This window comes from Grammomys surdaster, unplaced genomic scaffold, assembly GCF_004785775.1.
Source record: "Grammomys surdaster isolate TR1022 unplaced genomic scaffold, NIH_TR_1.0 126036, whole genome shotgun sequence".
Classification (NCBI taxonomy): Eukaryota; Metazoa; Chordata; class Mammalia; order Rodentia; family Muridae; genus Grammomys; species Grammomys surdaster.
The window spans coordinates 3,073,155-3,091,306 of NW_021620849.1; the positions used below are offsets into that span (position 1 = coordinate 3,073,155).

General features: G+C 45.7%; 1 protein-coding gene across 1 annotated transcript in view; it reads right to left on the reverse strand.

Moving 5' to 3' along the window:
* Positions 1–231: 231 nt before the first annotated feature.
* Iqgap1 (IQ motif containing GTPase activating protein 1) overlaps positions 232–18,152 on the reverse strand; it is an 89,369-nt gene continuing 71,448 nt past the window's right edge. The window contains exons 30-38 of the mRNA XM_028754775.1: positions 17,544–17,676; positions 16,120–16,222; positions 15,344–15,479; positions 14,914–15,001; positions 13,603–13,815; positions 12,823–12,989; positions 9,373–9,495; positions 5,514–5,622; positions 232–2,610 (exon numbers count right to left, since the gene is read on the reverse strand). Of these exons, the coding sequence (XP_028610608.1) occupies positions 2,497–2,610; positions 5,514–5,622; positions 9,373–9,495; positions 12,823–12,989; positions 13,603–13,815; positions 14,914–15,001; positions 15,344–15,479; positions 16,120–16,222; positions 17,544–17,676 (1,186 nt within the window). The 3' untranslated portion in view covers positions 232–2,496. The remainder of the gene's footprint in view (positions 2,611–5,513; positions 5,623–9,372; positions 9,496–12,822; positions 12,990–13,602; positions 13,816–14,913; positions 15,002–15,343; positions 15,480–16,119; positions 16,223–17,543; positions 17,677–18,152) is intronic.

Consider the following 18,152-nt stretch of genomic DNA (forward strand, 5'->3'; position numbering starts at 1 on the left):
AATCCTTGGGCCTACATGGGGGGAAAAGAGAGATGATTTCCAAGTTGTCCTCTAACCTCCATACCCACACAATAAACAAAATGTACAAGAGATATTCTGTGATCCAAAGGCAGGCTTGGTTTGCTCTTCTTTAAAAAAACAAAACAACAAACTACAGGGTGGGGGAGTGATTTAATCTTACTCTAGTTAACACCATCTAACAGGAACTGCTAACAATGAAACCAAGAAAAATAAACACAAACAGGAACAAATGACCTTTTATTTCATACGAAGATACAAAGGCATTGTGTGTAGCCACAGTCTGACGGCCAGTCCAGATTCTTGGGAGGAAGTAAATTCATAGTAAATGTCACGACGGCTGGTCAGAGAGAAGGTCAGAGGAGGTGAGAGCCAAGACAGAGACGGCTGCAGCTGATAAATAACACAAGCGCGGCACGCCTTCTTCAGTGTGCCGACCTGAGGCTCACGAGGGGACCACGGTGCTGCCTAAGCAGGATCCCATGGCAGTCGTGAAGATCTTCCAAGGGCATGTGGCACAGTTTTACTGGGTATTCAGGGAAGGAGCATCCTTCCAGGTAATTGAGGCATCTGAAGGCGCTGTAACCTGGATTCACTACTGTCTTGCAGGTGGCCCCTGGGACATTTGTGATGGCATCCTTTTTAAGAAAACATACTTGAAAGCCAGGTATAGTGGCTCATATCTTTAGTCACAGCACTCAAGAGACCGGGGCAGGCAGATCTTGGTGAGTTCTAGACCAGTGTGATCTACACTGAGTTCTAGGACAGCCAAGGCGACAGAGACCCACCCCATTTCCTCTGTCTTTAAAAAAAAAAAAAAAAAAAAAGACACACTTGACACATCTGTTAACCTTGTTTTTGAAGTGATGCTGGTTGTAACAGGATCTTTTTCTTTTTTCCTCTTTCTTTCTCTCTCTTTTTTAGAGACAGGATGGGGTTATGTAGTCCAGGCTGGCCTCGACTTAGTGATCTTTTGATCTTTCTTCCCCAGCCTCTGAATGCTCAGATTATAGCTATCTACTACCATGCCAGCCTTGAAGATGTTTTCTCAGGAAACTATGTTCCAACACTCAATGTCAATGTGGTGTCAGATCCTTTCTCGGCTCCTGCCTCTACCTGCATCCACTCACCCTGGCCTGCACATGTGGACATCATGAAGGACACGTCTCCAAGATTTACATTTGTAATAGGGACAAACCACACAATTTGTCACTAATTAAAACAGCTTATTTGCCTTCAATATACATCAGTAGACTCTGCAATGTTAGTTTAATTTTTATGTTTTATGCAAGAATACCGAACCAAACATCAAAGACATCAAGGGCTCAGTAGCATGATTTACCTATCTTTTTGAATAAAGAGATTTTTTTTTAAGTTTATGACTTTTAATCCAAGGACAAAGGTTCCAAATTCAACATCCGGAGCTGAATTGTCTTTGTTAGAGCCTAAGGGTCCAGGTTTCTCAGGGTAAAAGCATGATGTGGGCAGCATCCAGAGAGGGGATGGATCTGAACTTTAAGCATGATGTTGTTTCTTGTTGCTAAAATCAAGCAGGATTAGCTCAGCAACTCTGTAGACAGACCCTACTGTAGGCTAGAGGAAAGCTTCAAGAATTCAGATATACAGATTAACCAAATTATTAAAAAAAAAAAAAAAAAACTTTCTCAAGAGTATTCTAAAGCATTATATAAATCTTTAAAATTCCTATCACTCACATTTTAAGAAATAAGTTTATACTTTGGTAAGGCACGCTTGGAATACAGTTTAGAAAGAGTTACATTTTGAGCTAGGGTAAGCCATCCCCTTGTGAGAGGGATGGTGAGTGCCCCACCCACTCAGTCTCTAAATGGCCGTCTCTGACCACGGGGTTCACCTTCACCAGGAAGGGCTCTGCGCTAACAGCACTGCCTAGATTCAGTGGAGAATTCAAAAGTAGCTGTTCTTTTTCTCCTGAAGCTGCTTCATTAGAACAGAGAACAGTAACTGGATTAGCTCCACCCACAAAGGCATCAGACCCAGGACTTCATAGCCTTCATCCTCTGACTGTGCCGATGGGCCACACTTACGGTGAATCTGGAGTGCATGCATGCTATCAACCTGACAGCTTTCACTTCTCAACAAGAGTGTGAATTCCACTATTCTTATTGCTAAGTAAAACAAACACCAATGTTTACAAAGTGGTAATGACCACTTAGGAGGCTTTAAGAGAGGGGGGTTGGGTGGGGTTCCACTGTTTCCTACATGATGAGAGAAAATGAGGGGAGCAGGGCTGAGGAGAAGCCAGGCATATGGCTTCACTAGGAGAGGGGAGAGGGCACTGATGTCCTGTCAGAGGGAGGGGACTTAAACCCGGACTTCAGGAGTGTGAACTGAGGCGCCGCTGGACCCGGCCCTTGCTTCCAAGGGATAATAGAGGATCCTAGAAAGACAGCTGTGAGGCGTTGCCTTTTTTAATTCTTCCGGGTGGCAAATGACCCATTACTTCCCATAGAATTTTTTGTTGAGAAGGAAGATCAGGAGGTTGACATTCACTTTAGCTCTATCAAATAATTTCATGACCGCAACCCCTTCATACTGTAGCTGCAGCAAATCCTGTTTAAAAACAAAACAAAACAAAACAAAACAATTTAACCATCAAGTCTGGAACAAGAAAAGGAAGGTCTCATGAAGGGAGGATCCAGCAGAGGTGAGGCAGGCCTTCGGTGCCAGATGTGCAATGGGGCGGGTGAGACACTTCTCAGGGCAGAACCTTACACTGCACGACCATCCTGGGGCCACACGACCACCCTGGGTGCTGGAATAACAGGGAGTGCTGGCTGAGGGACCCTTCAAGCTAACTTGGTCTTAGGGTATCATTTAGTTTATAGTAAAATATTCTAAACATGAAGGAAAATTAGGAGTTATATTCAGTTAAAATACATTTAAACCTTATTCCAAAAGTTACAATGGCATTTTCCCATTGATCATGGCTGTATGTTAGAGGTTTTAATACACATGGAAAAGATAAAGACATTTCAATTCATGAAATATGCCAATGGTTGAAAATGAGAGTGGCTGGTTGTGTTTCAGTACCTACTAGACATCCTCTCCCCCCTACCCCCCCAGCCCGGCACAGGCTGACTGGGTCCCATGGTCTCCACAGTGGGATGACAGCGGTGGGATGACAGGCATGCACTGCCAGGCTCAATTGCTACAGTACTGGGATCAAACCCAGGGTTTTGTGCATGCCAAACACTCTACCAATGGAGAACTACACCACCAGCTCTACAATCTACTGGAGTCTTTTGCTTGTAGGAGACTAAACCCAGGGTCTCTTGTGAACTGAATATACAGCCTCTGGCAGGCAACCGTAGCCCAACTTCAACTCCTCATGAGAAACATTTTCTGCGCCTAGCCTGTGCGTGGCCTTGTTCAGGCACCTCATGCACGGTTTCATTAGTCGTTACAAAACCCTCATGAAGCATGTGAAGCATGGTCATCTAAACTTTAAAGATGAGCTGCTGGGGCTCCAAGTGTTGGGTGGCACAGCCGTCAGGGAAGAGCTGGCTTTGGGGTGATGGGTTTCTGACAGGCTGTTTTCGCAACACTGTCTGCTGTGCTGACGGCTTACGGCAGCACTGTCATCCCTACCCCTAAACTTGTGGTGGTGAGAAAGGGCATGAAGGGACCACAGTGTCACGAGGGTGGGGACCATGGTGTGCCCTCTCTGTCTAGCGCAACCCTAACCCCATACACCTATGAACCAGACGAGTTACTGAATCTGAGCAGCGGTGTACAGTTTCCTTAGCAGACTGGTTGGCCTGCCTTCCAGGGGAAACCAATGGGACACCGGACTGTGTGTAGCAGTGCTTAGTTACAATGTGTGAAGAAATCCTTTCACGATTACTTAATTAATATGCGCCGAGAGACTACTGGTTACCGACAAGAAAATACAGATGACTAAGACATACTGTTTTAGGAGGTCACAGTTTTGGGGGTGGCAGGGAAGTGAGTCAGCCTCCACTGTCAACAGAGGACGTCTCTCAGGGCTGCTGAGTCAGAGGGAAGGGCCACCACTGTGGCTGGCAGGCAGGCAACACGTGCCAGGGCTCACTGCTTGGTGGAGGTAGAAGGCAAGTAGGGAGGAGAGGAAGGGAGGCCAATTACAGGAGGGGAGAACATCCTGTGCAGAAGTCGGAATGCTTGCTCACAGAGAGCCGCCAGCCTGATCTGCTAGACCACAACAGTAGCAAGCAGGGCATGGTGGGACATGGAAGAGTAGCTTGGCAGCAGAGCGCGTGTGACGCCCTAAGTTTGATTCTCAGCATTGCAAAAAATAAGCCAACCAGGCTGGAGAGATGGCTCAGTAGTTAGGAGCACTGACTTTTCTTCCAGAGGACCTGAGTTCAATTCCCATGTGGTTACATGGTGGCTCACAACCATCTGTAATGGGATCTGATGCCCTCTTCAGGTATGTGTCTGAAGACAGCAACAGTATACTCATACATAAAATAAATCGAGAGAAAGGAGAAAGAGAGAGAGAGAGAGAGAGAGAGAGAGAGAGAGAGAGAGAGAGAAACAAAAACCATAAGAGGCCTATAGTTGGGTCTGGACATTGATCATGAATCCTCTCAATTTTCTGATTATTTCTGGTCTTGGATTTTGAAGATCACTTTCACTATACAGGCTGGCCTGGAATTACAATGAAGTCCAGGCTGGCCTCAAACTCTGAATCATCTTGCCTCTGTCTCCTGAGTGCTGGATTACTAGTGTGTGTCACCATCCCTATTGGGTACAATTTTTTAATGTGCAAAAATAGATATTTAGGCAGTTAGGCATAGTGGGACATATTTATAATCCCAGCATTCAGGAGAAACAGGAGAACCAAGAGTTCAAGGCCAGCCTCAACTACATAGTGGATTTGAGGATAGCTTGGGCTACGTGAGATTCCTCCCACTCCCCAAAACCAGATACTTGGGGTTGGAAATTGAGCTCAATGGGAAACAGCTTGCCCTGAGGGTCAAACTTAAGCACCAGGAAAAAAGAAAGTTAAGACACTTCAAAATAAAAAATTAGGGATAATTATGTTATAAAACTGCTACACAGTTAATTTTGAATTTAAAATGTGATTCAGATTTACAAAGAGGCAATGTAGTCACACGTTTTCAGTTAAATTCCTAACAAAAGTATCCATATCAAATACAAATAGAAGAGAAAAAGATTTCAGTATAGACGCTCTTCCTGCTAACAATTGGAGTTAGGCAGTTCCTTCTAGGCTAGGGCACCTGCTCAGTCCAGAGGGCACTGAGTGAGGGTTCGGGCATCAATGCACTGAAGCACATACATCTTAGAAACCTTCAGAGGGCACAGACCACACCCACCTCCCCAAACCCTTGGCTTCTCCCATCAACTAGGCGCTGGGCTCTTTGAACACACAGCTTTCCCCAGAGGGCTGTCTCTTATCTTTTTCTTCCACCTCCTCAGAGAGCTTTAGGTCCAAGCCTGCGCACACCCACCTGATAATGTAACATGAAAGTCTCCATCTGAACTCCCATGAACTTGGCCTTCACTTCAAAGTCTCCAACTTCTTCTGTTGGACCAATTTCGAAGATAACATTTTTAAATCTGTTGAAACACAACACCGTATGTGTGAGCTTTGAGTGTTTAGCTAATGAGACTCTGAGATGGGGGAGGGGGGCATCAGGGGGCCTGGAACTTGAGTGCTCGTATCCACTGAGCATCTCTCCAGCCCGTAAGGAGCTATTTTATATGATTATGGGTGCTTCCCCACACCCACGAGCCCTGCTGGAACGATGGCAACAATGTATCAGCCCAATCTGCAACAGTGCTGCAGAGCCCCTACAACCAAAACGTGAGTTACCACATGGCCCTCCACCCCACATCTGGGCACACACAGGAAGAAAGTACGCACTCAGGGAGAGGTCGGCACCTGTTTGGTGCAACACTGCTCACAATAGCTTAGAGTCGGAAACAGCACCTGCCCATCAGTGCATGAAGGGCTGAACAAAATGTGGTACACACAGACAATAGAATATTATTCAGCCTTAAAAATGAAGGAAATCCTGTCACGTGGTTAAATCTCTAGGACATTATGTTAAGTGAATGCCAAGCCAGTCGAAAAAGATAAAAAGTGCACGACTTCACTTATGTGAGGTAACTAATGCAGTCAAATGCAAGGCCCAGAAAGAGTGTGGTGGCTGCCGGGGCTGGAGGGAGGGAAACAGAGGGAATCTTGAAAGATGAAAACCTTCTAGTGATCTGGCCCATGATGTGCATATACTAACTATACCCTTGAAAATGGTTACAATGTGAACCGTATGCCATGCCATGTATTTCTGTAGTAGTTTTAAAAATCACTCTTGGATTAGAAATTCAACTGTAGGTATCTATTAGTTTAAAAAGTAACCACGGCCCAGAGTGGCAGTACAAGCCGGCAGTCCTAGCACAGAGAAGGCTCAGGGAGGAGGGTGCTGAGTTTAAGGTCAGCTTGGGCCACACAGTGAGGCCTCATCACCACCCACAAAACAAATGGGGGCATGATGCTCTGCGCCTGTAGTCCTAGCTTTGCAGAAGACTGAGGAGGGAAGATAAAAATGAGCCCACATCAACCTAAGCGGCAGAGCCAGGAACTATCTCGGAAAAAAAAAAAAAAAGCCCTTCATGTGACTTAATGCAAGCATTGGCTGACAAATATGTTATCACAGTTACAACAATATAATAAAAAAAGTATAATTAAGAGTTCTAAACCGGGCTGGAGAGATGGCTCAGTGGTTAAGAGCACTGACTGCACTTCCAGAGGTCCTGAGTTCAAATCCCAGCAACCACATGGTGGCTCACAACCATCTGTAATGAGATCTGATGCCCTCTTCTGGCGTGTCAGACAGCTACAGTGTATAATAAATAAATCTTTAAAAAAAAAAAAAAAAAAAAGAGTTCTAAACCGCCGGGCAGTGGTGGCACACGCCTTTAATCCCAGCACTTGGGAGGCAGAGGCAGGCGGATTTCTGAGTTCGAGGCCAGCCTGGTCTACCGAGTGAGTTCCAGGACAGCCAGGGCTACACAGAGAAACCCTGTCTCAAAAAACCAAAACCAAAAACAAAAACAAAAAAGAGTTCTAAACCAGGTCAACATAGGAAATATGTAATTATTATAAAAGAGACTTTTTTTTTAAAGACAGGGTTTCTGTGTTTAGCTCTGACTGTCCTGGGAACTTGCCCTGAAGACCAGGCTGGCCTCGAACTCAGAGATATGCCTGCCTCTGCTGGGAGTGTTGGATTGAAGGTGTGCACCTCTCTGCCTGGCCATGAGAATGTCTCAGGATAGAGTGTTGGATACATGACGGCGAAGACAAACAACATCCTAATATGTTTAGAAAGTGAAGCAGACCACTTGTACACAGTGGACAGACACATTGCCTTTCTCTGCATATAAGCATGGAAGAGCGTTTACTGCCTCTAGTAGATTCTCTCTAGCTTGTGGTGCCCCAGGGGCCCCTCTCTCAGGCTTCACCCTGCTTTCTATGGCTAGTTATACATATGTATTTCAGAATTAGGAGTGCTAAGTACCTTCTGAACCAAAGGAAGGGAGAGTCGGCAGCCCAAGCTCAATGCATGCTTTCTAACAACTTAAGCCAGGGCTGGCTGAGGACACTGGGCCGGCGGCCTGAACTGGCCTGACTCAGTGTTCTGACCCAGGGGTAAAGCTAGCTGTGCTTCCTAGAAAGGATGCAGGCAATCCTATATGGAATGAAGCAGATGTTTTTTGTGGGCATGTGAAGTGGCTTCAGTGAGAATGGCTCCCATAAGAGACAGAATGCTTGGTCCCCAGTTAGTGAAACTGTTTGGGAAGGATTAGGAGGTGTGGCCTTGTTGGAGTTGTGCCACTGGCTTTGAGATTTCAAAAGCTGATATCAGGCTCAGTCTCCACGCCCCCCCCCCACTCCCTGCCCGACTCCCTGGCTTATTACTTGTGGATCAGATGTGAGCTCACACTCCCTGTGGTGATAGTCACGGACTAACCCACTTTTATAAGCTGCCATGGTCACTGTGTTTTGTTACAGCAATGGGACAGTGACTAAGTCAGTATGTCATCAGATATGGCAAATGAGAGAATGGGTTCCTGGGGCATGCACACACACTGGTGTCAACATGCCTGGAACAAATGGTCCATGAATGAGGAAAAGAAATTCATTCTCAGGTGACAAACTCTTAGGGAATAAAGGCACCTGTCCTTCAAGCCTGATACCTGGAGTTCTATCCCTGGGACCCATATGGTAGAAAGAGATAACCAACTCCTGGAAGTTGATACCTGACTCCATGGATATATCATGGTGTATGCGTGTGTACACATAAAATAAACAAAATTTTAAAAAAGACATTCTCAGTTGGATGGTGGTGGTGCATGCCTTTAATCTCAGCACTCTGGAGGCAGAGGCAGGCAGATCTCTGGAAGTCTGAAGTCAGCCTGGTCTATGTAGTGAGTTCTAGGATAGCCAGGGCTACCCAGAGAAAATCTGTCTCAGCACACCCTTCCCTCCCCCCCAAAAAAACCCACCACAATCTCTTTTATTACCAGGTTAAAGAATTTTGTAAAATCTCGCTCTGTACATTAAAAACATATTTATATATGTTTATATATAATATATAATATATATTATATAATTATAATATTATGTAATTATTAATATTATATAGTTATATAATATTATATATTATAATTATATATATATTTATATATTAAAAACATTTATATATAAAGTATATAAAAGAGCCACCTAGAAAGAGAAATAAGAACAGTGAGATAATGATGTGATGAATTCAGAATACAAACCCAGCGTCCAAAACAAAGTCAAAATGGAGATATGAGAGGACGTGGCTCTGCAGGGGAAGTCCCCTCTGTCCAAGCACGAGGCCTTCCATTCAGGTGCCCAATGTCCATGTAAACATCTGGGCACAGCACTGCAAGCCTGCAACCACAGCACGAGGGTGAGGGTGGTGGACACAGGCAGATCCCAGGGCTTGCTAGCCAGCCAGTCTAGCAGAACAGATGAGCTCCAGATTCAGTGAAAGACTGGGCCCCGGAAATAATGTGGATTGTGAAGAGGAACAGCATACCCAGCACTGGCCACTGGGATCCATGTTCAGATGCACGCATGCACACGGACACTAGCATATGTGTGCACACACTATAAGGTGGAATGTGAAGAGGAAAAGAGCATTTGATACTGGCCACCTGCCTTCATGTTACACACACACACACACACACACACAGACACCAGAACACGTGTATGTATACACCCATATGCCCTGTCTCAAATACACAGAAAATGACATAACATAAAAAGCAAACACTCACTGGTTTGCTTGAAGGTCCTCAATTTCCAGAAGAACTCCCTTCTCATGCAGTCTTGCTGCTGTGTATTTCAGAGAAATCTTTTTGCTTTTCTTGCCTTTCATTTCCCTAGGCTTTTTGGAGACCCTGTGAAAGGTAAAAACCACATTATGACAATGTCTTTAAGTAATTAACTATTACAAGCTTTAGGCATCATGGAAGTGAGGCCAGAAACTCACACACAGGCACACTCAATTCTAAAACGGCAGACCAGTATGAGGACTGGCCCTAGCAAACTCCGAAAAACTGGGCAACATCATTAATTTGCTTCTACCTTTATCTTAAATTATAGCGGAGAACTAGGCTACCAACTTAAGAGTGTATCCGTGCTTCCATTTTTGGAAGTGAACCCCTAACAATCCCATGTGAGGGACCAGGGAGAAGGCTCAGAGGGTAGAAGCACTTGCTACACAAGGCAAATGACCCAAGTTTGATCCCCTGAGGCTGTGTGAAACGCTGGAGACGGTGGTGTGCAACTGTAATCTCAGCGCTCGCACAGTGAGATGGAGGTAGAGACAGGCAGACTGCCTAAGCAACCTGTGGGCCAGCTCGTGTGGAGTACATCGAGCTGAGAGGCCCCACCTCAGCAAGGTGGAAGGAGAGCCTTGATTCCCAAAAGAAGTTCTCTGACCAGCACACACGTGCTGTGGTTCAAGCATATACACAACACATCCGTACAAACACACAGAGATAATAAGAGACAAGAATTAACACTGGTGAGTAGAGTCATGAGAATCAGCTGCTCACAGCCAGCCTTGGCTGCACGGTGATTTCACCAGCCTAGTGACCTACATGAAGTTCCCTCCAACACTTAATAAAATGAAATAAAACCAATTCTTAAGGCTGGGCAGTGATGGCATGCATTTTTGATCCTGAAATTTGGGAGAAGAGGCAGGTCAATGTCTGTGTTTGAGGCTAGCTTGTTCTACAAAACAAATTCCAGGACAGCCTGAGCTACACAGAGAAACCCTGTCTTGAAAAAAACCAAACAAATTAATGATGATGATAACAACGTAAGTTTTAAGTCACTGTAACTCAAAAAATAAACAATTTTTTTTTTCTTTTGGTTTTTTGAGACAGGGCTTTTCTGTGTAGTCCTGGCTGTCCTGGAACTCACGCTGTAGACCAGGCTGGCCTCGAACTCAGAAATCCACCTGCCTCTGACTCCCAAGTGCTGGGATTAAAGGTGTGCGCCACCACCGCCCGGCAAATAAACAATTTTTAAAAGATGTATCTATCCTCACATATATAAAATACAAACAAAAGGTCACCAGGGAACAATAAAAAAGTCCCTGTAAATCCTCAGACTTGCAGGGAGAAGATACTTCATATACACAACTTTTAAAAGCCGAAGCAAAGCCCAGGAGCGATAGCGGACGGGAAGTCAAGGAAGCAGACACAGAGGTTAATGCTGTCAAGGAAATCAAAGATGGACATGCTACGGCAAGTGACCATGGGAAGAAGATATGAGAATGCTGCCCAGGATTCCGGCCTCCACAGGGTGTCAGGGAAGTGGGCAGTGGTGTGAGTGGGAGAGGTCCTGAGGAAAAACAACTAAAGACAGAACGTGACAGTCGCTTACAACTTCTGGCCCATCCGTCTATGTCACTTCCAGAAGTTTACTTTCAGAAAATGGCCACATTTGCAGAGCAGGCTCATCTTTAAGAAGCTGGTGCCAACATTTTAAGTATATTTTATGTGTGTAAGTGCTTTGTCTGCTTGTGTGTATGTGTACCAGATGCACACGTGGTGCCCGCATAGGCATCAGATTCCCTGGGACTTCAGTTAGACAGCTGTGAGCCTCCACATGGGTGCTGAGAATGGAACCCGGATCGTCAGGAAAAGCAGCCAGTGCCATCTCTCTGGCTTCATCCATCAGTTTTGTTTTTTGTTTTGTTTTTAAAGATTAAGCAAACGTTCCCCAATGGATAACTGATTAACGGAACACCTTATCTTGTTATCACATGACACAGTATTCAGCCATTCAAAGTGAAGACCTACTGTGTTTCCCTAGGAGACCTAAAAATGTCATCTGGGGCAAGGAGGACAGTTAGATCTTGGTTTCTAAATGAAGTTAGGGTGGCTTGCAGAAACCATTATTCTAGGCCTGAGCAGAGCAAACCACAAATTAAATGTGACACATATGTGAGAAAGCCAGAGAGAGCGCAAAAGACGGACAGAACACGCTAAAGGCTGCAAGGTAGCTAGGGGACCACCTCTCCACACTAGCCCCACCTCCCTCCCGGAGAGTGCACATGCCTGAGCTACAGGGGAAGGGTGCAGAAAGCACAGTTTAAACTCTAGAGAATCTGTGGGAAGGGCTCATGGGTGTCCTGTTCTTCAATCATTCTGAGGTTTGAAATTTCTGAAAAGAAAAGGTTGGGAGTTTGGAGTTTCTTCCCTGTAAAACTGGCAGGCTCAGGTTTGTGAGCAGCACAGGAAAGCTTTCCCTGGAGCTTGTGATCCTGCCCACAGGCATCGGGGAGCCTAAAGGTTTGTAAAATCTTTTGGAGATTGGTTGGTTTAGAGACTGGCCTGCCACAGGCTGGAATTGCAGGTGTGTGCCATCATGCTTAGTGGGAGATTTGGAAGCCAAGTTAGACGGTTCCCTTCCATGATTCACTAACATCTAGACCAAACTAATACTTTAGAACAAGTACTTGGAAAAAGGCATCTCCAAGCCCTTCCCATCTCCCCACATCACACTAACAAATGGAGCCAGGCAATTAGGCAGACATCAGCAACAAATGAAGAAGTAACGCAGCAGGTAGGTCCTGGGTGCTGCAGTTCAGTGGCAGCACACGCCTTTAATCACAGCACCTGGGAGGCAGGGGCGGGTGGATATCTGAGTTCAAGGCCATCCTAGTCTACAGAGCAAGTTCCTGACCAATGAGACAGTGAGATCCTATCTCAAAAAAAGAAAAAAGGAGGGCTGGAGAGATGGCTCAGAGATTAAAAGCACTGGATGCTCTTCTAGAGGTCCTGGGTTCAATTCCCAGCAACCACATGGTGGCTCACAACCATCTGTGATGGGATCCAATGACCCTTCTGGTGTGTCTGAAGACAGTGACAGTGTACTTGTACATAAAATAAATAAATCTTTAAAAAAATAAAAAAAGAAGAAAGAAAAGAAAAATCCAACTTCAAGCCAGCAATATGACTTAGCCAGTAAAGCACTTCTCTCAAGAGTCTGGAGACCTGAGTTCAGCTCCTGGGAGCCATGTCAGACAGAGGGAGCCAACTCTTGAGTTGTCTTTTGACATCCACACACATGTCCTCTCTTCCCTCCTCACATTAGCAACAGGACATTTAATAAAAACTAAAACACTTCTCTCATTGTCACATTAGAAGCTGTTTTTACTTCTCTCCGCCCCTCTAATTCCCACCCTGGAATAATTAAAAACCAAGACTCACTTGCCCTTGCTGGCCAAGTTATCCAAGCAGGTTTTGATATAGCTCTTGTAGTAATCCACCTGTTCTCCATAAAAGGTGGCCTTAGAGTTCAGCGCCGAGTACGTCTGTTGCAGCTTTACCAATTCAGCTTTCCTCCTCTGCCTGTATCTCCGCTGATTCCGGATATCCTGAGGCACAACAGTGACAATTAGGAAAAAGATGGCAGGCAGCCTGTGCCTCTTGAACCATCACTGTTCATGAACACTACAACATATTTAGGCTGAACTCAAACATGCCAGCCGTTCTTAACAGACAGCAACCTGGGCTCGAAACCTAAAAGAAATTCCAATCTCATCGGCCTATATCCACTAGCAACAGGGGAGTGTGTGCCCTGATTTTGTGCACTTAGACTTTACTTACAAAGCTGGTCTAGACCTCATAAACATTCTGTCCTGAGAGGGGGAAAGGAAGAATCAAGTTCCTTAGCACAAGAGTATTATCTCAGTCAAATTAGAACCCTGAGCCCTGGCTTGGAGGCGTCATACAAATCAAGTGATTGTACAATTACAAACTTTATACATTCCATAGCAATCATAAAAAGTCTGGGGGATTCTTTAAGAGCAACGAAAAACTCAGACACCAGAAACTCTAGTGAATGAAGGCTGTCTCCCCATTAATTTAGACTATATATAAAATCTACCTCAGAAGTGAAGTCCTGGTGTGAGAGTCAGAGGCTGCACCTCAGAGCTCCTGAAGTGTCTGTAAATAAGGCCAGGCGGCCACTGCTCACGAGTGCTGTACCTTGGCAATGTCGTTGATGAGTTCCTGGTATCTGTTCTTTGGGTCCACCGTCCCAAGCTCTGTTAGCTTCTTTAGGCCAGTCTGGATCTTTTCTTTCTTCTCCTGGAGGCTGAGGTTGTTATCCTCCTTCATGGGCTTTGATTTTTTCATCTTGTCAGGGGTTTTGGCATCTCGGATAGCCCGTCTCTGCATGGCCCTCTGATGTTCAGCTTCCTACAGATGGAAAAAAAAAAAAAACACAAAAAACCATGTTCATCAGTTCACCACGGGAGCCCTAAACTTAGACGTACATAGCATATTTGTACTCAGACACAGTTCCTCCCTCTACCCATTGCCAGCCAAACAACAGCATGAAGGGGAGATATCTCATTCCACCTACAAAGCACATCTGTGAATCCAATGCTCAGCCTCCCTGAAACTAGGTATAGTCAGGAGAGCAGATGCTGAGCTACAATGTCCTTTATCTTTATCATCCCTGGCTTATTTCGGATACTGAAGCCCACGTTACTTTATTCTAAATGTGGCTCAAAATAACTACATAAAATAATGTAACAGCCATGTCCAGTTAACCCTTGCGAATTCCTCCCAACAGGCTGCCTGAGCTGAAGCAGGCTCTTGCTGCCCTCTGCTCCCAAGCAGGTGCAAACACTGGTGCAGCAACAAGAAACCCTTCCTCAGACTCTGCCATCTTTCCTTACCCTTTCCCTTGCTTTTTAAAAAACCGCTGAAACATACAGTTCCTCACTGTGTAGCCCTGGCTGGCCTGGAACTAGCTAGGTAGAGCAGACTGGCCTCGAACTCAGAGATATTTGCTGGGATCAAAGGCATGCCCAACCATACCCAGCAACTTCTAGCATTTTTAAATCAATACTATAGTTAATTTCTAGTATTACGATTTCAGATATATGTACTATCATTTTCCTAACTGGAACTTAAGTTTGGAGTCATATCTTGCACCAAGTACTTCTTCTAATTACAACTGTAAGACACTCATTAAATTACCAGACAGACGGACTCTCCCCCAGATTAAATTCTCGTTCATCCTATATTCGTTCTCCCTCTCCTTCTCCCTTCCCATTTCTCTTTTGTTTGAAGGAAAAGGGGGTTTCATGCCCTGAGACCACCACCTGGATTTAGGAGTCACCAACCTCCCAGACAAATGAGCCCTAATTATTACTGTCTCGAGGTTAGATCCATGCCCACCCTTGGGTCTATGCCCCTCCCTGTCCCACTGGTTCCCATCCAGGAATGCATCTATCACAGAAAAGCTTCTCCTGTTTAGGAAGAGGAGAGTGAAACCTTCATTTGTACCTGTTCGTTGGTGGCTGGGGTTTCTAGGATTTCAGTCAAGGTCTCTCCTGGCTGGAACCGGATGACATCCACAATTAAACGCTTTGTACTGTAATGAGATGGGAAGGTGTTTCAACATGGCCGTATGCTCTACCTCCTTGTCACCGGATCTAAGCAGCAGCTGGAGTACCCTTACAGCAGATGCCTTTCTGCTGTAAGCACACCCACACCCACAGGGCTGCTGCACAAGGAGCAGGGACCCACAGCGGAGTGGGTGCAGGGGAGAATTCCCAACATTGTAACTGTACGATACTAGCAAACTAAGATACAAGCACCAAGTCGGGTGCTGAGGACTGTGATGGGCAAGAGAGGCCAGGGTGGGCGATCCCGTGTGGCCGTGTGACCCAGCAAATATGGTTTCAAGGCACTCCCTTCTCCCGTCAGTACTCACTTCAGTAAGATGGTCCGAGCATCCATCTCTGCGTTCTCATCACCAGGCACGTCAAACTTGTTGGTCAATGTGAGAGACACTTCCGTCTTGGCCAGCGCCTCCTTGTTGGGGTCGTTTGAGTTGCCACAGCCTTCTCCTGCAGTCGGGAGTGTAGAAAGAATCAATGCAATAAAAAGACACTCTGGAGGGGAAATAGTACAATAAATATGATCAGGGCCAATATGACTCTTGATAAACCAGCACACTTAGTGTGGCAAGCTCAGTTCTCACTGAGAAATAAAAGAAAAGATACCAAACGGTTAAGGAAAAGGGTCCCTAGTGCAGAAACTTCATTAATGTGGGGAAAATCATTTCACTGGGGCACAGTGATGCATACCTCTAATCCCAGCCCTTGGGGAGCTGAGACAGGTAGATCTCTGGGAGTCTGAAGCCAGCCTAGTCTTTTAGTGAGTTCTAGGCCAGACAGGACTATAAAGTGAGACACCTCCACCCTAAAACTGACTCCCATCTCAAAAAAACTTTCAACAGTGTAACATCAAAATTCTCTCTCAATAGTCGTTCTTTTATAAAAGGTACACTTTCAAATTATATGTGCGAATGTTTGTCTTTGTATTTGAAAGCATCTTTCACTAGACTCAGCTCCTCAATCGCAGACGGGGGCCTACACTGGTTTTGTTTCCCACAATGTGTCTAGACTTTGGTACAGTGCAAAATCAGAGAGACAATGACAATCCTCCTCCTCCTCCAGCTTTTCAGTGGCTAATTAAGAACGGTACCTATAAGGGACTCGATGGTGGGCACCTCCCCGAGGTCGTCCAGCAGTTCGTGGATGGGGTCATTGTGCTCTGGAGCAATGGCGTCCTGATGGTCCAACAGCAGCTGCGAAGAGCCAGGGATGGATTCCACTTTTACCCTCAACCCTCTGTCCCCACTGGCAAGGCCAAACAACAAAACTGCGCATCCAAAGGACAAACAAGCTGGTAGTACACAGCCTGAGGGACCAAGCAGTCACACTGGACTTCACAGAACAGTGAACGTTGTAAACACCAGGAGATCCTGGCCTGGTCAAAAATGATCCAAATGCTCCTGGTGTAAGAAAGCACAGGACAGCCGGGCAGTGGTGGAGCACACCTTTAATCTCAGCACTTGGGAGGCAGAGGCAGGCGGATTTCTGAGTTCGAGGCCAGCCTGGTCTACAGAGTGAGTTCCAGGACAGTCCAGGCTACACAGAGAAACCCTGTCTAGAAAAACTAAAGAAGAAGAAGAAGAAGAAGAAGAAGAGGAGGAGGAGGAGGAGGAGGAGGAGGAGGAGGAGGAGGAGGAAGAGGAGGAGAAGGAGGAGGAAGAGGAGGAGGAGGAGGAGGAGGAGGAGGAAGAAAGCACAGGACGCAGACTAAATTCATCACTGCACCCGACAAGCACTAATTCAACAATATACTGAGATTTGCTCAGTATCCCAGGGACATAGCTTGCTTTGGTTAGCTGTTTTGTTTTTTGCTTTTTTTTTTTTCCAGTGCTGGGTTTTAAACTCTGCTAACACGCAGTTATCTTCTTATTCAGAAAAAGCACCCAGAGCCACACTGCCACTATCTTCCTGCCACTCAACAAAGCCTCATGCATGCTACTATCCCAGGTAATGTCTTCAGAGAGGACAGGACCTGAAATGCCATCAACATTTTACATACAACATCACATATGTAATTTTTGATCTACCTGTCCCCAAAGGGAGAAGGAAACTGAGTATGAAAAATCTATACAAACAGGGAGCTCCCAAAGGGAAACTCCACAGCCAGAGAGAAGAAGCTGGTGTAGGTCACGTGAGAGGAGGAATTCGAATGGCTGGAATGAGAGAGAGCATTTCACCAAGCCACTACGTCTGCGCTCACAATGCACTTTTGGAGTCCATTCCTAGAGATTCCGGGTCAGGACACCTGTCACTGGGCTGGCAGTCATCACTTCTCAATGTCAGTGTGGCTGATACTCAGGCAGGTGGCTTACGAATAATTTGCAGGGCTGGGGTGTAGCTCAGAGGCAGAACACTTAGTCCACTCTAGCACACCCTCCCCCAAGGAAGAGAAAAAACAAAACAAGGCACTGTGGTGTCAGTTAAGATCACAGAAGAGTGAGAGAGGAAGCAGGTGCCAGGGAGAGTCATTAAAGGCAGAGGGATGCAACTAAGTAATTAAGGGAAAGCACTTACGGTGTGGGTGTTGATGATCTCGCCAATGGAGATATAGATAACTGGCTTGGTGAGGGTGACTAGGTCAGAATACTCATCCACATTAAATTTATCCTGCAGCTCTGGGACGTCACAAGCGGTCTGGAAAAACCGTCTGAAAGTAAACACCAGCAAGAGCCATTGGCAGGGCAGCCGAGGAAAGGGCACACAGACCCTTCCAGCGCTGTTCAGACACACACCCAAGACAATGGGACTCTAGAAAAGTGGCCATGTGTTTGCTGCTCGATTCCTGCCTGGCAGCCTGGGGATAGTGAGACAGTTCTCTTCCAGCTCTATTTCCACCCACAACAAGCACAAGCACAACTTAAACTGCCCCTGAAACACACCTCTGAGGAACTGTTCTGGCACTGCACTCAAAAGTAAGTAAGTGTTAATTTCCAAATATCAAAAGCACTCTGCAGTTCTTCTCTTGCTTAGCGTGAGCATGGGCTTAATGCATAGACCCTCTTTTATATTAAATACTACTATGATGCATATGAAAATCTTCCTCATGCACGTACCCATTTCTAGAGCCTTTGAGCCTTACACACACACACACACACACACACACACACACACACACACACACAC